Source organism: Opisthorchis viverrini (assembly GCF_000715545.1).
Source record: "Opisthorchis viverrini unplaced genomic scaffold opera_v5_62, whole genome shotgun sequence".
In the NCBI taxonomy this organism is placed as follows: Eukaryota; Metazoa; Platyhelminthes; class Trematoda; order Opisthorchiida; family Opisthorchiidae; genus Opisthorchis; species Opisthorchis viverrini.
Window position 1 is genome coordinate 1,471,509 of NW_008751718.1, and position 22,712 is coordinate 1,494,220.

The following is a 22,712-nucleotide window of genomic DNA, read 5'->3' on the forward strand; positions in this document are numbered from 1 at the left end:
GCGGGTGGAAAACCAACAGGGTATTAGGGAACCAGGTCTAACCTGACCGTGAACGGATGAGAACAAGTCCTCATCCTATGTGCTATTCACGGACCGTCTAAGGAGAAACCTAGGTCAAGTCTATTCTGGTGATGGGGGTTTCCATTAAAGCACAGAACAAGTGTTATTAGCTCTTGAACTGGGTTTGCAAGCCTGGACTTACAGTCTGGACAGAGAGCCCAGAAAGTGAAAGAGCAATGGGATAACCATTCTGATTACGGCTTTGACAACCTGAGCAGGCTATTGGCACATAAAACGTGTTGTGGTCTGCATAATGGTCAGAATGTTTGTAACAATAAGAAAAGCAATGGTTTACGATTTCTTCAGCGAAAGCATACTACGGACGTCAGTGAAGTTGGGTTAGGCAAACATCTCCACTACCTTGGAGGTGGGTCCACTACGTATACCGGACAATGGCTTTACAAAAAGACCGGAAATTGTCACAAAATTGTGCCAAGGTACCCCATCCATTAAGGCGGCGTCTAACATAACTGAGTCGACTGACCAGGTATTTGTGAGCTGAACGCATCAGGATGATTTCCATCTGACAAAAGCTAAGCAAGAGGTGGTCTTTGAGCTACGTATGACCTACCGGGGGTGACAAGCCAACAAGATTGCTTGCATGAGCATACCAAGAACTAGAACCCTGAAACACATGTTATCAACATGAAAGCCTAAGATTTAAGTTCGGTCGATAGATTTATGTGTCTATGATCCAACATAAAACGACCAGATCATTAATAACTGAGGCTCTGTGGTGCGACGAAGTAGTTCATGGTTTGCTGTGAGCAGGGTCCTAGGTTTACCAACATGTTGTAAACAAAGTTCATTACTGCCAATCACGAACGAATACTCGATAAACAATAATATTCGATAAAAGACACAAGGAACAAAAACCCAGACGTATTGTTACGTACGAATGACTAAATACACTATGCAGGTGCACACAGGTTAGTGAAAAGAAGTGGACCCCCAAGGTCTACATGTCTACTGATGGCGTACATCCGTCTTTGTTGTGATGACTTCTATTTGACATCAGACACACGAGCCGCTGCAACATCCTCACACTCATCGATTTTGTCAGCTTGCTGGATACTGGAGTGAGGCAGTGAAGATTCTTGGACCTGTTCTGACACGTGTGGTGTGTGCGGCTGAGGAACAGCGTCTCCGCTGCCGGAAGCCGTTCCTTAGGGAGGGATTGCACCCTGACGGTCTCCATTAGTTGTCCTCCTTTGGGGAGGTTCCACTATTTCTGGTATGTGACTGTAGTTAAACATCGTCCTGGTGGCCGATATCGTGATAACTACCAGTGTAAGAATATGTTGAGGTTGACAAACTTCTTGTGGAGACAGATCTGATCAATTCTACTAGTGTGCACAGAAGTGTCTACGCAGACAAATAAATGAACTAAGATGGTGAAAAACTCACAGAAGCCCAAATGTAGAGAATTGTTTGTACGGATTCGAACAGAGCAACCATGAGAAAGATGAACGGCCAAGGAGATGTGTAGGACTGCTCGTTCTGCATGGGATTCGTTCTGACGTTCTTGCTTTCGATGCCGGCCTGTGTGTATTCCGGGAGACGATGATAGACATAACCATGTGCACCCTTCGATGGGCTGCCTCCCGGCCCAACGAATGTGTCGAACTCGACAGTATGACGATTACGTTGAGTAACGGTAGGAAAGAATCCCATTTCAGCCGTAGAAAGTAGCAAGACTAGGAACAAAGCATCCGCCCATTGTGCGATTAAAGTACCGAAAGTTGACAGGTGACCTAAACCTTGTCCATCAAAAGAAAACACTCCCAAGTGGATGGTTGTGAAAAGGGTGGCAAAAATCGATAGCCAAACGTGAGTAAGGAACAGTGCTCCGTGGATTACGCTCTGTCTGAACATTTTGACCTGAAAAGACAAAAAGAAAACGAAGAGTAGCTAAGGTCCATTATTGAAAGAAGGACTTTAACTTTACTAGTCTAGATCCGTAACATCAGTACCGATTGGTGGAGACATCATAGTTCACTTAAACACTTAGACGACCACGTGCTTCATGAGTAAAATTTGGGTGAAATAAACTAGGGTTGCACGCCAACAGAAACAAAGCTTGGTTAAACTTGATGCTCTGAAATAGCTTTATCAAACGGTCCTGATTATAACTTGTTGGTGACATATAACAACGGGAACAAGTAGTCTACATATATATTGCACTGCATGTATATTACATTCTAACATCCGAACAAGTTCCTCTTCGTCCGGTGTGCGTTCCCCGAAGTTGCAACATCAGTCACCCCGTTAATATACACGGCTCAAAGCCGTAAAACACGATTATTGAGCAACAGAGGCATGGAAAAGTGGGAGATTTCGAGGGAACAAGAATGGCTTCTCTGCAGATGTCTGATGGAATGCGGTTTCGTCTTCCGTGGGCTTCGCTCCCCAGAAGGAAGCACTGTGCACGAGTATACAAACATCGGGAAGGTATTCAAGGAACCAAACTTCCACTTTGGTCTCTCAGTGACGAGTGGCCGATCCCAGGATATTGAAAGGAGAAACAACACGAATAACCTTCAAACTTCGGAGGAAGATGCACAAGTTTTATTCGCAGAAATGAAACAAGATTTTCGTATTTCGGTTCTTAACTTGCATTGTGGAAACTACCATGAATTCACCATGTGAGAAAGTAAAACACATGGAGAGTGAGGCTCAACCCTTTCAAACCCGAACAGGTATTGTAACATTAGGCTTCTTCACATCAGTCACGCTTGAACAGTATTCGGTTTGCACTGAACTCCACCGATAATCAATATTTGCCTTGAAAGCAAACTTCTATTCCCGTTCTAATAGACGTCTTTGAAACAATGGTTTACAATAGGTATGCTTGATAAACTGGCGCCATAACATCACGACCGCTTGAAACTCTTTTAGGCTGGTTGAACAGATGCCCTTGACACAACTGAGTTAAACTGGATATAGCAGAACACAGGTAAATGAACGGTAATCGTCTGAAACCCAGGCATTCAAATATTTAAAGATCCCTTGAGCCCACCAAGATTGACGACCAACCTAACAATTCAATACTGAAAAAGTTGAGTTTGTTCAATCCACTAATCAAATAATCACTAGAAAAATCGAATTCCAGTTGGCTCGATAATTCCTTTTTCTTGGTAGCACTTCATCCTATTGTGATAAAACAATGATAAAGGCTTCAACAACCAACTGATCACAGTTAAAAATTCACTCGGAATTTCCATACGACAATTTGCTTGCAATTCGCATGTACTTTGAATGAAGAATATTTTTCGCAATTGAAAATAAAGTGTCATAGAAATAGTGCCCGAGGGGGAAAGTTCTGTGGTTTTGCTCTGTACTTCCCATAATGGTGGGAAAAAGGCAGCAGAAGATACGGTTGTGGTCCGCACCCGGTTTTCCGATAAAAGCGTGAAATACCAGTCTCACAATTACCCGTGAAAGCAGAAAACCCAGTATACTCGAGGGAGTGTACCTGCGATAAGCAGTGTGAGGAAGAGCAACATGTAGACGTAGGAACAGTGTGTCGGACAAGTGAATATGGGGTGCGAATACAAAACACTAGATAAACCAACTCCACGACTTACATGGACAATAGTTCCCAGGATTGCATACAGCACAAAGAAGACCAAATAAATCTCAACAGAATCGTGTTTTTCGAATGAGAACTGATGCTCAAATTTGTTGAAACCTTGTAGACGTGGGGCTCCATTCACTAACCATATGCTATAGTCAAGTGAGGCGGTGGAAATGATGGAGCTGGACGGAGTGTCTGGATTAGGTAACGCAGTCGTCACCCACTGGCATGTTTGTGGATTGCGTGAACAAGCCACTAGCATGAGGTACCAATACCTGTACGGTGTGGAAAAAAGACAAAGATAACGAGCAAACATTCAACAGGAAAGACTACTGTTGCATACGCAGTTACATACCAGAAAGTTCTTATATGCCCATCATGACTTGGGGATATATGCCACTCAATACCTAACATCACGGGTTCCAGGAACGATGGACCTTATCTCCTCCCAAAAGGGTTACCCAGAGTGTCCGCGAGTAGGTGCTCGAAAAAAACTAAACATGTTTGATTGTTTAAACCAGACCGGCAGTACGCATACACAAATACCCCTTGGAGATGCAACTAAGTGAGTTCCAGCTAATTAATCAATCTTCATTGTTCGAACCAGACTCTGGCAAAGTGAGGCATGAGCAACCGGTTCACTAACCAACTCGCCACTCCGTCAGTCTTCGATTTTCAGGACTTCAGGAGCCAGTCACTTCGTCAGTTGGGGTGTTTAGTGTCACACTTGATCACTCAAAGCTTTGATGTGGTTGAAAATCGGTCAAACGGTGTCAATCAGGTATTGCCCTGTTTTTGCTGTAGAACAGGGTGGGCGGATAAGGCAACATGTGGATACGGGTGTTTTGATTCACAAAAGGGCGAGCTAAATTTCACAGACGGTGTGAGCTCAAGAGCCACACTGAATGACGTTACCAGCAGACCGAGATCTCAGTTCCTACAACGTTGTGTTACGAGTTTACGGAACCTTGTTCCGCATAAAACTTGAACGCCGTATGTTAGAACTCACAAAGCTCATTTTACATTTTGTCTGAGCATCGTGATTCGACATGGAATCTGCGAGTTACTTGCTTAGGAAAGGTGGCTTAAGTAATCATGAAGCCGTACGTCTTACGTAGTAGTGGGAAGTTCATTGATAGTTCGACTGCCATACCAGACAGTGATTAGAGGCAACTTATTGTATCCATTTTCTTTTTCAACCAAGACAAGCCGCTTATAAAAAAAATGAAACCTACTCCAGCAGAAGCTTTCGATTAAGTGACTGACGAGTAACGAGATTTTCCATTATTACTTGTCCTTTCAGTGGCACAGACCACGAAATTGGTATACGAGGGATGTCAAGTCAGCGTGCATTTTGTTGTACAGTTGGATAGAAATGCACCATGCACAGTAGATCCCAACGAACCGAAAGATAACAAATCAGAACACTTTATACAGCCAGTCGGTCTGCTGTAGAAAATACGGGATTATGTATAGTGCCCAGTTGGTTGGATATAGCTAAGAAACAACCAGATACGTGTGCTGATAAGTTGGTTAAGCTGTTATCCACTGTTTCACAGGTGGCATTTTGCATTCGGCTGCTCCGGTTTGTATGATTTATTCCTTTTTATGGGCGGTCAAGGTCACGCAGTTCGGAATGAATGGGCATCTCAAGGTTCCGATAAGCCCGAGTGTCCGTCAACGCACTCTCAAGCGGACGTCTGCCGCACCGTGGTTGGTAGGATAATCATCGTCATCAAATTAATTAAAAGTCAATTTTGGATTTATACAATTGCGAATGCTTAGACGCATTAACAGTCGAACGAACAACTGACCTCCCACGAAGACGTACAGTCGTATAAGACGCGTGCCATTAAAAGCGAAGATGGCAACTTAGATACTAGGTTTTAGCAAGCAGCTATTGCAAGTGAGTGGTTCGCGAGTGTGGCTACATCTCGGCAGAAGAGCGAGTAACTTGTGAGGGCTCCACAAGAGGAGACAAAGTTTGGGCACTAAGATACTTGGAACTGGTGGCTGAAACCACGAGTACATGGGTATCAGAAGTAGGCAATGCCAGATATACCTCTCGATCGCCAAGAGGATGACAGACAGGAAGGTCATCAGTTGCGCAACCATGACGGACGTGCTTCTCCTTAAAGGTTTCAGAGGTGTGGCTTCCTTCAGAGTGGGATGGTATACGTTGTTGACAGGGCACAGTAAAATCAGCCTATAGTGATAGAAGACGGTGCCGCTGGTGTGACGGGTGCCGTAACCCTTCAGTTTAAGTGTGTCGTAATACACTACGCCTTCGCTACACTGTTACTTGTTATGGCCTCACTCTCGTATTTCGACATCTGCGCTAACGCGAACGGTACTTCTGTTGTGTGTCTCGTTATACCGTAATTCCTTCGATATCCGTCGGCAAATCCCGTCACAGACCGTATTATTCCGGTGCGCGTGAGGTTGACAGTAGGCCTATCGCAACAGTTACGTTGAATTTCACCTGGCGTGACGACACCACTCCAGTCGACAGTTGTAAATTTGTACCGTGGATACGTAAAGGCGAAGTAGGGATGCATCGCCCAATCATCCATGAGTGAATTGACTGAGATACCCGCCACCATGCAGTCAGAACATTTTTTGACACTGACTGATTTCATGGTACCAAAAACTTTCTATTTGTAAAGTTGGATCACGACGGAATAATCTGTCGCTTCTACGGGGAGGACCCAAGCATAAAATTTGCGGTCACCCTCCCTCTCTAACGTAGACAACGACCGTCGTCTTTTGATTCCTTTCGTTCACCGCTGGAAGAGGTACGCTGATCCAGCCGACCTATGCTGTCAGACGATGAGCATAGAGACAGTCGAATACCTCCCGTCAAGTGTAACTATCAGATTTAAACTATTTCACATTGATATTATTATTTCATGCAACTAACTCCATGGAAAAATGTCCTAGTTATAAAGAAATCTTTCAACATTGCAAACTCTTACCAACCCACTACAACAACGTACTACCTGACTCACGCAGAAGTGCAAAATAGGGTGGGTGAACGTGAGTCTGACATCAATTGCTGGCACCGCCTAGACGGTTACGAAAGGTAAGGGTATGCACAATATGGCTACAGTAATGCACAGGCAAACCTCCGCTGTTTCACCGAAAACTGTACGACTTTCAAATCTATGCAAACAACAGGAAATGACGGAGGAGTTTACACCATTTACCAAACTAAACAAAAACTATGATTACCGACGGAACATTGTACGTGTTTACAGTCAATAAAGTAATGATTGTGTACGGGCAACACAACCCACCAAGTAAATTGTGATGTAAACCTTGTGATTTTTTTTCGGATATATGGAAGTTGTTGGACAGGATCGATAACACAGTCAATAAAATAATGATTATGTGCGGGAAACACAATCCACCAAGTAAATTGTGATGCAAACCTTGTAATCTTTTTCGGATATATGGAGGTTGTTGGACAGGATCGATAAGGAGCGCTTTAAAGCCTAATCTCCTTGTGAGGTCACCCTCAACTCCCGTCACGTTCCTCAGAAACGAAACTCAAGAAGAGGTTGAACTTTAATTGCAGGGAATGAACAATACGATTGAGGAAGTGCACTCGAATTCGTCCTAGCTACTGATGCCAAGGGTCCATTACAGGAATTTGAAGGAAATGCCGTTTGGATGGGTAGTCGATGAAGAAAGGACTTTGGACAACTCATTCACGGTGAACGGACTATTACATTGCTCAGAGGAAAATTTTGTACGCTTATCTTGCAATTACAACAAAGGCCTCAATGAGAGCACAACAATCCCAATTTTAAGCGAGACGATGGCTTGGTGTGGAAACAACCTACAGAAAATTTGGATAACAAATCTACCCATGAGTCAGTCCCCCTGTGCTGCGATCCCGTCCAAATGTGGGTCACCTTACGTTAATTGTCACGACCTGAATGTTTGAGTTTCTGCGTCAGACAGTCAACAACAAAATTTAACGATAAATAAGGCCGTTGAGTTAATCGACCGAAAGATGTTGTAATTCGTTGTGGTGCAGAATACTGAGCATGTAAATAGGAAACTCCGAACAAATGTGAACAAACTATTGTTTCTTGTCCGATTCAATTAGTTTAGTATGTAAGACATAACAATATGTGATTATACGAAGAAAATGGTTCAAGACTGACCGAGAATCAGTGCGACAAATTCCTCTTGCAGTAGTACAGCACAAACTGGTATTTCTCGGGAGCACAACACACCGAATAATCCTACCTTACTACAGAAAATAGTATTGGTGAAAATATGGTTTCCATGAATGCTGCACAGAACACAACCGCAAAAGTGTTTTGATGAACGCGAGGCTGTCTAAGTGTATGCACGATGAAGGAAAGTTCGATCGGATTTGAAAAGTACAAATAAACTGTTGCTGACAATAAGGGAGGGGGCTACGCAATCAAAAAGGAATTGCCTCGATCACAGATAAGGCGAGAGTTCATAGAGTTGAATAAATTCGAATACCTGGTACTTTCACCAGCCTTCATGCTGCGGCATCTATCGATCGAGTCTTGGCCAGACAACCGTTCGCCAGCATTAGGTTAAGACTTCACAATCTAAATGGTACCGTTTCCTCATTCTGTGGTCAATTTGATTTGTGATGCTTGCCAAACACTTCATAGCACATCCAAATTGGAGTGAATGACTGAATAAAAAGGATATGTGCTGAGCGCAGACAGGAACACGAACTTACAAACTGGATCGTAACAGCAGCCGAATGTGAACCAAAAATGAAGGCCATCGGCAAGTGATTTCATGACTACGGCATTCTAGAGCTGACGATTTGATAAATCTGATCTTCAAACAGCATATCTGAGTAGATGAACTTCTCGAATGAGGTGAAAATCTCTTTTAGGCTATTTTCTTTCAGACATGGTTCATGTTGTAGGGCGTCCTGTGAGGCCATTTCGACCACCACGCTATCACGAAAGTGTTAGACGAAACCGGTCGTGAGCTGTCGATGTATTTTCAGCAACCTTATGAGTAGTACATTACAAAGTGTTAGGCTGTTTTCTCATTCAGGGACATTATTGTTAAGACTTGTTTATTGGCCCATCCCAAGTTGGCCCATACAAGTTGATTGATGCATTTTAGCAACCTTATGAGTAGTACATTACAAAGTGTTAGGCTGTTTTCTCATTCAGGGACATTATTGTTAAGACTTGTTTATTGGCCCATCCCAAGTTGGCCCATACAAGTTGATTTTGAAAATTATCGCTCAGCTGCATAAAACTTAATAAACGGTAAGGAAAAGTCTAATGTCCGAAGGGGGTCGACCAGGTTCTGACGATTACTGCAACAATATGGTAAAACTACTGACAGTGGTACCATGCTAAGAACACAGAACAACACTTTCTGAGACTGGTTTTGGGTTTCTTGATGGATCCACAGATAAATGGCCCAAACAGAAGTTCACCGTAGCACCACAAAATCGACAACGCAATGAATCGCGAAACAAAGTATGACCCCCCACTTGTATGACCCAACGGGAAAATGCCGAGCCACAGTGATTAGAACGCGAATTTATTGGTCGAAAGGTCCGTGGTTCGAGCCCGACCTCTGCATCTCGACGTCCCTGTTTAGGGCCGGCCAACCTGGCAGTATTCCAGCCCTCTTGTTTTCTTTGGGCGGCATGGTAGATAGGCACCGAACAAACGTCTATCGAGGTTCCATTTTCTCCCATCATCATCATCTTCACTTCAACAGCACGAGTAGTACCAGTACTGGTGCGACGGAACGGTTGCCCATGGCCAATTTCCACGAGTACCTCCGTCTGCATCGTACTAAACCCAGCTACTTTTTCACCACCAACAGTAACCTTATTCTTACCTTAGACTAGTTGCTATTCGGTGATTGGGATTGGCAAGCGCTGTCGCCATCAGTGCCTGCTGCTATGAGTTTTCCGACAACAATTACTGGCGCCCACCATTTGCTGGATCGTATCAGCGTCGTCAGTAAGACAATCAGAAAAGCTGTGGGCGCAAGTCAGGTTGGGAAAGCGAGTCCATATGTTGGTTAGCGGTTGTTATGCTGGTTAGCCTGTGACGATTTTCGAGTCAGTGCAGCTTGACGCTACGAAGGTGAGCTGACCGTTGAAGGTGGTTACTCGATAGAGCGAGCGTTCGCACATGAGCACACACGAAATGGAACGAAATTCCCACTCCTATGACAGTCAACGACCTTTTGTGCACTTTTGCTTTTGAGTGTAGGAGAACATCCCATTCATTAAGGTCACATCGCGTGCTAACTGTTATATTCGACATGCTGTCTTCGGTTATTGGTCAATCCAGTCATGGGTTGATATTCCACTGTACATATGACTTATCTGAACCTGTGCACTGTTTACGCGTGATGCCGGCTCGATCAAGTATCATCAAACTATTGCGAGGAATTTGATTATTTCTTGGTTAGTTGGCCGTCATTCTTACCAGGATCTTCTATACTCAAGAGGGACTTGATTATTAATCAAGCGCTGATAATCGGTGCACTGAGGGACAACCTAATGTCTAATGCAACAAACCGAACGTTGTATGAGAATCATCCTAGAATTTCAATACGAAACTGTAAGCTAAGGCGGTTATAGCTAGGTACCTGCAAATGATAGATACCGACCGAGAAACGTCCCACAATGCCATCATCAAATTCAGACTGCGTACCTACCGCCAACGCTCTGTAGTATGGAAAATCATCCAAAACGTACTGGACGGTGAAAGTAGCCGGGGTAATACGCTTGATGAACTTACCTTAAAACGATCAACTCCTAAGGTAGGACGATTACGATTTAGGAGAGCTAATAACACAGGAGCAACAATCAGGGCACACACCGTAAACAAGAGACGGATCCACTCATAAGTCACATGAAAACAATTTGCTTTAGGCCGGATTTCACGGTTATGATATAAACATAAGTCATCATAAGTATCCCAAATGTTTTTTCTTCACTGTGATTTTGAATGTGCCTTACTGGCTGATACAGTTACAAGAATTTGGTCGTTGGATATACGAACATCTTTCGTTTTTCGATCGAGGATGTTGTGTCGCTGCACTCTGGTTGTTAAAACCGGTCATCACCCTCAAAACTTCTTAGTAGTAATCATGTTTTTGTGCCCCTCTTGCTTGAAGGTTCTCCCTGCAGTCCTTTATTATTAAGTCTGATTAGTTGACACTAAGCGAGGAAGCACTGGGTTCGAGTTTCGCTCCCATTAGGAACAGTGCTTATCCATAGCCGTGCCGGGACTGGAATTACCGACAGCTGATATATGAAATGAGCGAGTTAAGTCACTCCGTAACACACACTGGACGAACCACTGGACGAACCACCAAGAGTGAAAAACCTGTATCGTTAGTCTAAGGTGTCGACCGATCACCAACCTGTCAGGTCCTCCCAGTTACGCGCGGCAGTATTCAGTATGCGCCGGTGTAGTATTGGTAACACGCTGACCCCTCTATTTCAGATATCCAGAATAGATGTTCCGGTGTCACTATAGAGCCGGTCAGCAATGTCAACGGTAAAGTTCAGATTCATTGCCCCCTCCTTTGGCACGACCTTATCGGAGCAACTGAGACAAGACGGAAGGATTCTTCTGAAAAAAGTAGCCCCAACATACTACTGATTTCGTGAGCGAGTGAGTAATCAAATCCATGCAAGAAAAAGGCACGCGGTTGGAATAATACAAACAAACTCTAGAGCACTAGACGTACTCAACCAGTCTTGGTCTTTACATGCACACGAACGTGCATAATTCAGGTGTCAATGAGGCTGGCATAAGGAATTGATGAGCACTGTCGCAACCAACACGAATCGCCATACAAATCCGCAAAAGGAACCTACCGTGGCTGTCGCAGGTCTTGAACCGTGTAAGTGAATTGTGAATTAGTGATTACACGTGCTGAATTGTCCTCTTCGGCACAAAACTTGCCCGCTGAACAAGGAACTGCGCGAATCAAGTCCAGTTGGCCATTCGGGGCGCATGTCTTATGCCAAGCGATCGCATCGATTTTCGAGAACATCCTTCTACATCGCTCATTCTCTACCATCCACGCCAACTGATCACGAGTAATCCCCGAGGTGTTTTGAAGCCATACCGGTTCCGTTGCATTCCCATAGAGATCGAGAATGAACTCGCTGTCAACGAGGACAAGCGTGGCTAGGTTGGACACATTTGCGCCTAATGTGGAAACAGAGAATGCAAGAGAAAACATACTATGTAATGTTGAGCAACCCAAAATTCAAATGTGACCGAGTTGTTTTCTCCCACCATTGAATCTTACTGTCGGTTCAACTTTGCCATCGTTATTACCTTGGAATACCCGCTGTAATGGTTGGAGACTACTGCTATTGAAATGACATCCAGAGAAGGACCAGTAGCCTTGGACTACAAGGTCGAAGTTGTTGTTACTTGACGACCATCACACTTCACAGTCTAAACAGAACCTCCGATGTGATCATCCGTGTCTCTATACATTTCGCACCCTCAAAGTACAAAGGATTAATTCAGGATTGGGAGTTCCTCTGTTTCCTTTTGAAACTTCGGGGAGAAAGGTTCGAGTTTGTTGACAGGTTTACTTGTCTGGACCTCTGCATAGGTCGTGACTGTATAATGAAGAAGAGGTTAATACACGCAACATCAAGGCACAGGCTTGCGTCATTTATATTGCCAGAAAAAGTTACACTGAAGCTAAGAGGCCATGTACAGAGGTGTAACAACATTCTTACTCTATGGATGTGAAACTTGACCCCTTAGATCTGAGGAAATTGGTCGGATCCAAACATCTGATTATCGTGTTCTGGCAGTACAGAAGTCGTTAGTTGACTGAAGCGTGTTCGCAATGAAATGGCGCACTTCGAGATGTTTTGGAATCAATAGAGCTACAAGTTAAACACGTTAATGTGTTTCTGACATGTACTACGTAAGCCCACCGAAGAAACCACCGTTTTCAACTCTGAAGTCCTGTTGGAGGAAGGCTCACATGTGACAGATCATGACTTAGCAACTATCTATCAGCAAACTGAGGTGTGTGCGATCTCTACGCCTCCTTGATTGGGATACAAGTTATTCTCCTTACATATTGCTAGAAACCCTACCACATAGGGCACGCAACCGGTCCCACTTGCTAGCATGCCATCACCTTCTGGCAGGACTGCCTTTCATAGGTTTGCCTGTCATCGTACCTTGGGCACATGTCGAGCTCGCAAAAGACACTGGGTCAGTCTCCCTGACGACCTCGTACATTGATACGTTCACCTAGTGGCTGTTCCATGATATAGTTTCCTTCCTCTACAGTGTTGTCCACGGATATATAAGTATGTGTTCACAAAAAACCCTCGCCCTCCGCTTCATTTCACTCTTTAATGGGTACATTCTCACGGTGCTCAATATGTCTCAGTAACTAAGGCGCACACTTACTGACCGGAAGGTTCGTGGTTCGAACCCAAACTGTGCATCTCGACTGCTCCAGTCTAAACTTGGGCAAACTGCGAGTACTTCATCCTTCGAGCTCCCTTCGGGGGGGGGGGCATGGCGACCAGGCACCGAAAGCGTGCTACAGCTGAACTAGTCTCTCACGGTTGCACCAGCATTTAGTTGACCATCATCATCGGCAGCATGACATCAGTGTTCGCCACTGCCGTACTTTAGCAATGGTGTACCCTTACCTATGATGATGACGATGAATGAATGTTCAGGGGTTACCAGTTAGACACATTTACTTTTTTGCGTGTAGAAACGAACCAAAACGCTGGACAAAAAGCACGAAGAGGAGTTCACATAGATTTTAACGCTTTGAGCTCTTATAAGGTGCTGCAGAAGTATAGGCAGGAAAGGTCGATGTGAATATCTAGCGTGCGCGGAGTTTCGCCAACCATCCGACGTGGATGCAACTGAGTCTTTAATACAGATGTCACTAGATATTTACCACCACACCGGTGTCACGGCCATTGTCAGCATCGAATGCGCAGTCACGTGATGATTGTTTGGTGGCAACGGACTGTAGAATTCAACAGTCAAGCAGATCAAACTACCCTTCAAAAGATCCCCCAGCATCAAATTTTATTGGAAACCACATCGTAACGCACCTGGCGAATCCACAGTTAGGTATCAGTGCCAACGAGAAAGAAGGCAGTCCTCTGTATCATTTAGCAAACAAATTCAGTTGGAAATAAGCATTCCTATCGGAAAGAAATCAGTTAACTTGGTTGTTATTACGGTCTGCAAACAAGTCCAAGCTCCAGCTCAGTTGACTTATCATTACAGCCACACGTTCCACTAAATCAACGATGAATTTACTTCCGGCCAACGTTTTGTTTTTGATACAAAAGCTTCGTCAGTCCAAGTAAATAGGCTCACGTTGACTAAGTTTTAAGACAGGCGGAAAACAACCACTGAGGTCTCTCCCGACTAACTGATTAACTCAGCACCCACTTTGGGTCAGTTCTTGTTGGTTACCTACTGTACGATGGACTGGTTAGGGGGAACAATCATCGAGCACAATCGGGTTATGGAGCTTTGCCTTAGCGCACTTTATTGGATGTGGTTCACAGATTTTATTGGTCTGTGCGGATGAATAATTGTTGGGACATACGAAATGGAGCTGAGATTAAGTGGAATCTGCATTGAATCAGTACTTTAGATCCTGACCACGTCATCGGGACCGCATGCCACCGCGTCAGTTTGGCTGACCTAAAATCGATCTCCATTAGCTTGCCAATTCTACGAACCCAGTCCTATTCACGCAAGCGAAAGTGAAGTATCAGTGTTGATGTATTGTCGATGATGATCCTATTGACGCTGGGATGCTTGGCGGTTTCCACCGCCCCGGTCACCGATTGCTGTGGTATAGATCTTAGTAGTGGTCCCAAAATCCCTATATTTCCAAGCTATTTTGTCGAGTGCATGCCCGGCATTTTCCAAATTCACTACCAGTGCCCGGTGTTTCTTGGTGAGCCGTTTGTGTGCCGCTTGTGCTCACCGGTTGTGCTGTGAAAGTTCTTAGTTGCTCGACCCATGTAAACCTTCGTGAAATTGTTGGATTTTATTTCGGATACGCAATCCTGAGTCTTTTCGACCGACGGGAAATCGTTCAACTCCACTTCCTTCTGAGAAATTCCTCTATCGTTGGTCCTATTTATCTCTCATTTAAAGGTATCAGTTGTTGAACTAGCTATTCGAAGACCTACTGACATGTGCTTGAGCTTCAATTCCAGCCCCACCATCAGGTTGCCTGAAGGGCAGAGTCTCACAATCTACAGCCAGCTTCTTTGTGTGCTCATTCGTGCCCTCGTACCGAGCATCATCCGTTGATCGCACGACAAGGCATTTGCCAGACAGAATGCTCAAACACAATCCCGTGTCTCTGAGTGAGAGAAACCGGGTTCGAGTTCAACTGCACCGTATTTGTCACGTCATCGACAAAGAGCATGCCTTCGATACACTGTATCAGGTTACTCTGAACTGATGATGGCTGGTACGATCCACACTGCTATTGATCGCAGGGGCAATGGGGATATGACTGTTGGACTCACAGCTGGCCTGTAGAAAACCTGGCCCCACAAACTTACCTGATATTGAAGTCACTAACCCGAGTGCGTGACCTACTGGTCCACATTCCTCTTATTTTTCTTTTTTATTTCACTGGAATATATGTATCTGCAATTTATACATAGCCTTTTCAAGCGACTTCTAGTGTCATAAATTTGTGATGTACAGTCACAGAAAACAAGCTTTGTTCGCTACCTTCGTTCGTAGGTTAGCTACCTGGAAGAGACCTCACTGATTGATTCTCCTTCTGCCTTAAAATTTGGTCACTTGTTCACTTGAACTGACGAGGCTTTCGTGACAAAAATAAAACGCTGGCTAGAACTCAGTCCATCGGTTTACAAAATCCTCGTGAGGAACACTACTCAGGTTACTGGAAACCATCGGAAGTCCATAGCCTGTTCCGTACTTCTTGAGACTCAACAGACATTTGCATCAACTTTATGTCTTACTTGATCCTAAATTGCATGCAACTCGCAGAACACATCCATGTGTAAATTAATCGTTTCTTTTAACGGGAAACTGAACTAGATGACAGCTGAACCCTTCGTTTTTCTTCAGGGGAACGTGCTGCAGTATATGAAACATTGTGCCAAATGAAGCATGAGGCGGACCAGTCGCAGCAAATTTAGTGGAAGAACATCGTAAACAAGAGGTTCAGCTGTGATGCTGGGATGCAAACAAAAGCACTTCAGGAGCCAAATTTTCGCTTCAGACGCCCTGGGAGGGCTGGCAAAGTCCACTGCCAGTGTGCTTTTTACAGGCCACTAGAATGTATTCCAATAAGATAAGTGATCAAGTGGTTAGCAAAATCAGCGCCTGCTCTGTCAGGACATAATTGGCCATAAAGACTAGGGAGACCAAAAGCAGGACGATAAACAGTATATCGCTCACATGAAACTCGCAATCAACAGGCGCGATACAACAAAGTTATCAAGCGGGATAATATGGAACAATGCGTTCTGCTTCCTTAGACTGGGTGACGCAATAAGTAACAACACTGTGCCAAGCATGCATCTGTAGCCTTGTCAGGCGCTTTTCAAAAGTTCGCATTGAGGTAAAAGTCCAGGGATATCCGCAAATACGACTTAATCAAATTTATTCCGATAATGATGTATGAAATTCACTGATTAAACGGGACCAAATGCATCCACAGAAGATAGAAATTTAAGTTTTTTCGAAGCAAACCTGCTTGTTCTTCGCTCAGCTTGACTGAACCATAAACGTATCCTCTGGTAGCTTCTAACTCGTCAACTTGAGTCCGTTGAAATCCAAACTTTGTCAAAAACCTATAGCGCTGGGAGGGTTTCCAGCTCCCCTGTAAATGCAACGCGGCCAGCGGGTGCAAAAGCAAAATAAAGAGGCAGAGGGATATTGCAGGCTGAAACTGGAACAAGAGACTACAGTGAAACAGGGAAACTAACATACGCAACTACATGAAATGGAACAACCTTATACAATACATCTCTTATGAAAAGCCATTTGGAATAGTCCTCAGAGTGGAGTTATTGGGGTCTGAAGTGAGGACAGTTTTAGTAAGCCGTGTAACCAGTTTCTACATGCGGGTACGGACTCACGGAGCAATCACTGCCACTGGTCAAGGTTCCGCTGTTATAGTAGACCTGTCCAGAGCTAGGATATCAGGGTTACATGGATATTCAGTTCCCGCTCCTACTCTCGACTGACTGGGCCCAACCGCTTGAATACACAGTAACGTGTGAGACGCAGAAGACTACCGCAGTCGAACGAACTTCATTGGAGGGACACAAAGGTATTAGTAAAAAAATAAGGAACGACACAGTAGCAATGGGGAATTAGGTGAGCTCTTGTTAGCGCTGAAAAGTTACCTCAAATACGGCTAGTTCAGCGGCTCCGCTCGTTCGATGATAATAAGGGGTCCGGTAGCTCGTTGCACTAGGAAAGTCACCCTCCAGTTGTACATCGGGCTCCAGTTCCACGTCGGCCACCTGGGTCACCTCAAGGTGGGGTTTTTTGTTGAAATAAACCATGACTTCGTTCGAGTTTTAGTCCAAGAACCTCACTCTGCAATTCGTTTCCCAAGGCACGTCCGTTTCATACGGCCCTTTACACTCACACCGAAGCTTGACTTGATTGATTGATTTTCGATGACGGAACTTGATCAGCACTTTCGAGTCAATGGCGTTATTTCGCAGTCAGCACCGGGGCAGTAAGGGGGTCACCAATTTTTTTAGTAATTCTTTTAATACCGTTGCGTGGCTTCGAAGATCTGCGACTTCCGATGTGTTTGCTGAAGGCCTGTGAGCACTCAAAGGGCGTAATCTTTGGCAAATATCGATCTGGCGACAGTGTGGACGCTATCATATCGCTAGGAGCCTGAGTTTGCGCTTCATACACGGGGAAACCGGCCTGACCTGTAGACCCTGGGTGAACTCCTATATGCTGGTTCCAGGTGCTCGGGTTCCTTTGAGTAACTACCTTCAAGAGGGCCTTGCGGAATCTGCTCGCCCGTCTAGATAACTTGTTATCTTGTGAACAATGGAGTCTAATTAAAGTTTCGTCGACTTCCAGGGACCCGCATATTTTGCGTACCAGAGTACTTTCAAAATTCAATGCACGATTCGAATGTAGTTGACTGAGTCCATCCCAGCGACAGACCAAATGTTCGATGATTGCGTTTGTCGTGCTGGTCCCACCGATCCGACAAAGCAATACCGTTTTGAATTAGTTGACAAGTAATCCATTAGTACGAGTGGTTACCTGGTTCTCCAGGGTGTTCGGTCTCCTGGTCGTGTGACATCAAATACCATCATTTCGTTCGGAAAGCCAGAAATGGTGCTCTGTCTCAGTGCGCCTGATACTTGGAGCCACATGTGTGACACCACTCGGTGTTGATGTGGCGACAAGTGGCAAACGCCACTGCACCTGGTTTGAGGCATTACAAGATATGGCTGCCAACCGATATCAGAGGCGTTTTTGTTCTCAGTTTCTATCCAGATTGCCTGAATTAGTGTCTGGAGGTGTACGCACCTCGGAATGATTGTAGTAATTGAGCACTTCCCCGTCCAATTTATTCTTTTCTTCACAATAGGCCTTTCAAATAAGCACCATTGAAATCGACTAACCGCCAGTTCTTGTAATGCCTCAAAACAAGCGCAGAAGGGTCAAAGAGACACCATCATGGAAGGCGTAAAACACCGACGACACCTTGTCTCTCTCACACAATTCTCCAAAGTCGTACGCTGTCCACACCGCAGTTTGCGCCATTCTGAAGGAGGCACCACTTGTATTAGTAAACTTTTCGGCCTGTGTAGAACATGGCTGGGCTCCCGCAGTTGATGGTACTAAATGTTTTCTGCGACTGAAGTACCTGGTGCACAACTAAACACCTGTTTTCCAATTACCTCATCGCCAAACCCCTGACGTCAACTGACAAAGCAATGCTTCTCAGAAATCGGTGGTAAAAAACCTGGAGACGCATCACAACATCCGTCCGCAGATGCAACGTCTCGCAGCCCTACAACACAATTCTTATTGTAGTCTGGTACACGCGACCTTTAAGACCAGACCATATACCTTTTTGATGTCATAAGTGATGAAAATTAGCAAACATGATTAGAGCCTTTGAGATTCTCGCACTGACTTCGTCAGACATACATCAGGCACACAATAAAACTACAACAACTTCCAGTGGTTCTCCATCAAGTGTTAGACGCTTCAGGAAATCGCACGTTCTGAAGCATGATTTTGCAGTTCGAAGGTACAAGGCGAATGCCAAAAAATGGTATGACGGTGGACACTATTCAACAAGGCTTGTGCTTCGCATCGACCTTCAAGTATGAGGGCGATGTCTTCTGCGTACTCCAGATCAACAAGATTCGCACCAGCAACAATTTGAACGCCGGGGTTTTAAAGGCCTTCCACCGTTCGCCTCATCATTTCATCAATGACGAAGTTGAACAAGAATGGAGAGAGCGGACATTCTTGTTCGCCTTGCACTCTCACACGCCCAAAGTTATATGAATATATGGATAGGATTATGTCCAAAACCTTCTGGAGCATACCTTAGTGAGCAAGCGTAGCAAACAGCACCAACCAATTGACAGAATCAAACGCACCCTCGAATTCAAGGAACAACTAGATTGTGGGTCACCTGTACATGTGAAGTTGCTCTAACACTTGACAGAGTGTAAAGATAAGATAAAGCAAGATAAGGTAAGATAAGATAAGGTAAGGTAAGATAAGTTAGGTTAGCCGGTCGAAATCCCGTTTGAACGTCACGAACCAAGGTTTCGCCTGCCGCTGTAATACGACGAATAATCAGTGACGCCAGAGGCCCTGTCATAACATGAGTCAAACTAACACCTATGTGGTTAATACAATAACACACACTACATTCACAATGTATTCACACTGTACCGCAGTGAAGCATCGGTGTTGAACACTGATGCCATGCTGTCGGTGGTGATGATGATGACATTCAATGCGAGTACAGCTTTTGAAAATGGGCACCACTATCGATTCCCCAAGTTGTCCAGAGGATCCAAATAGGCTGGACAAGCAACGGCTGAGAAACCGACCGCAATATTCAAGAAGAGCAGGTAGAAGGTCCTCTGGATGAGCAGCATCATGACGATTGTCTAGAGATATACACTCGGACACTTCTGAGACTGAAGGTTGCTCGATATTCACAGTCCACCTTTCGGTTGAAGGTCGGGATTTCGCAGTGGGGTAAGCAGGTGGCCAAATAAATTGTTGTCTGAAGTATTGTGCCAAGCGGTCCATACGTTCTCCTTTGCTTGACATCAGGGAGTGATTTTAGTCCCTGATGACGTAGCCTAGAGGGACAGTCGAACGAATCACGTGGAAGAGCTTGGAGGTCTTCAAGCCCACCTTCCACTTCTTCAGTCTTTCGGGTCCAGCAAGCTACTCGGTCTGCACGGGCACTCAGTTTCATCCGGCGTCGGTTGATAAGTCGGGCGGAGTTTTCGTTTCTGCCAGGGGAGTCTGTCTCCAGCAACAACACGGGCCTAGGAAAAATCCAATGTTTGGATGAGGCTAACTGGGTTGTACCTCCAACAATTTCCGGTTCTGAGCAGCACTTCAAATATCTTTCCCCACTGGCCATTTATATCCCACATCGGACCGTCCAGCCGGCGTCCGAGGAACCGACTTCTTCCAGATTCACAGATGTCAAACAAACCACGCAGATGGTACAACCGGCGGGCACCCACTCAAGTAGAGACATTTCCACTCGATTTTTTAACACAGTACCCACTTCGGAATTTCCAGCTACAGCGACATTTGCATCACCAGAGGTGCGCAGCAGGAATCTCAAACGGAGTGAGGGTACAGTCAGTTCAGTCACAGAACTTGCGTCCTGTGCCCTTGTTTCTGACAGAGCAAACACCAATGTAGAGGAAATCCGGCGAACGAGCAAGAGCCACCTGCTGTCCTGCACGCTTCAGTGTGCGGACACTAAAGGCAGCGAAGTAGACAAGCTCTTGGAATTTGGATACAGACATCCAAGTGTTCAGGGTCATTACTGAAATCGGACGTGCAGAAATCGCGGGTGTGGTCACGGCGAACAAGGCAGTCTGCCCCAGCGCTTGGACCCGCGGGAAGAGTATTCAAATTTGAGTGTGGTAGGGGCAGAGAAGAGGAAAAGTTATATCTGTTCCCCTTTTCTGTCCCCACACATTAATTAATGTGTGGGAAGGGAGACGTCGACAGTAGCATGTTTTCGCTTCCCCACACTGCTGCATTCAGCAAAGAGACCTGGCTGGTGGCACCACGCGACAGCCGATGTGGCATGGGATTATTTTAGCTTTAAGTGTCATGGTTGTAAGTGGGTTGGGATATTGCCAGGAGGATTAGGGTTCTCAACCGAAGCATTTGGCTCAAGAGCCTGACCGCAAGGCAGCGGTGTTTGACCAAAAATGCAAGTGCTCTGTCACTTTTGTGGAACAAGTCGTCAGACATGCTTTAACACCCTATCTGGAAGGCCAGAATAGTGTTTTTAGGCGGAATTCCACACGGATACCGCTTTACCGTCCGCAGTCGGGCGCTGGTACGACCGAGGAGGCTATCGCACGCAAGGTTGGTCAAAAGTTCGGGACGCTCGCCGGTCCGGCATCAAACCGAGATCTGATTGGTCGAAATTCTGGACTCAACAGCCAATCATTACCCAGTGTTGGCCTGATGCCGGTTGCCAATACCGCATCCAGAAGGTCCCCAATTACACTATGTATGTGACGCGCTGTACAAGTGTTATTGAATTCGTTTTGGGCGTTTATATGCGCCATGCACCTTTGATTGTTGTTGTTGACTCGGATCGAGAACTAAGCAGGGGAAAATTCCGTTACAACAACTGTGTTTGTCGAACCACTGACTAGCCTGGCAGGAGAGATTCAATGAGTGTCGAACGAACGCTGAGCCATACAGCTCAATGCGTCACGGAGGCGCGAACTATCGTGCACTGGTATGGTTCGGGCTCTTCGTGATAGACATCTGAAGAAGAGGCACTCCGTTGTCCGTACAAATCATATGCAACCCACGACGACCGCCAATTTCTCCTCATAGGCACAGGCAGGAGCGTTCATGTCAATGAAAACCACGACGATGTCTGATCTCTTAATCCGTCATAAAATACATGTAGTTGCTCATAGCAACTACCCTTGACAGATTCTTAGCTATAGTCCACCGGTGCGCATGCAGACACAAACCGGGATTGATGGACCTCATTCAATCGACATCGCTTTATAGGTGTTTCCAAACGAACCACATGGAAACAAATTTTAGCCGGTATCTATTCAAGTAAATGCGTATCTGCTCGACGGTATACATGGTTGTAGCGACCTTCGCCACAACGGAGGTGCGCAGCCTGGGGCGCGAAGAGAGAGGGGGCGTTCAGTTCAGTTACATTACTGTTGTTCAGAAGCTTCGTTTTTCGACAGACAGCATATATCAGTGTAGAGTGAATCCAAAATACCGGTAACAGCCGCTTTTATTTTCTGCCCGAATCAGTGCAAAAACATTAAATGCAATTAAACCGGCTTTGTGGGCTGGAAAATGGTCTTTCAGGTGTTCAGAGCTGTTAGTGAAGCCAGAAGCAGAAAAACAAACAAATTCATCAGTTGTAATGCTGATACCTGCATTAAGGGTACTCGATTTGGGATTGGATAGGTTAGAGGAGTGAATACGTGAAAGTCGGGGAGGTAAGGCTTCGGTGGAGCTATGTTTACGTTTACAAGCTCTGGCGTATGCTGCAATTAAGGCAACGCGATTGAATAAACCACCCGACGGCCGACGTGAGATGTGTCATTCATAGTTGGGCGTAGGCTGGTGTTTTCTACGATGCTCACGAGTCAAGCGAACGGCTGGATTCCTTCTTAAGTCTTCGACTGAAGAGCACGGTCGCAGGCCATATCAGGATCCTATATAAGCCAGTGCGAGCGTACAATAGCCCGATTTCCGCTCACTGATCGCGTTGCCGTGTCTCTGCGAAATCCCATTGAAAGCTG

General features: G+C 45.3%; 1 protein-coding gene across 1 annotated transcript in view; it reads right to left on the bottom strand.

Moving 5' to 3' along the window:
• Positions 1-17,219, bottom strand: part of T265_04018 (hypothetical protein) — a gene marked incomplete at both ends in the record, with an annotated part of 28,444 nt that extends 11,225 nt beyond the window's left edge. The window contains 5 exons of the mRNA XM_009168636.1: positions 1,468-1,941; positions 3,648-3,912; positions 11,508-11,844; positions 16,399-16,597; positions 17,058-17,219. Coding sequence (XP_009166900.1) covers positions 1,468-1,941; positions 3,648-3,912; positions 11,508-11,844; positions 16,399-16,597; positions 17,058-17,219 — 1,437 coding nt within the window. The remainder of the gene's footprint in view (positions 1-1,467; positions 1,942-3,647; positions 3,913-11,507; positions 11,845-16,398; positions 16,598-17,057) is intronic.
• Positions 17,220-22,712: the final 5,493 nt, after the last annotated feature.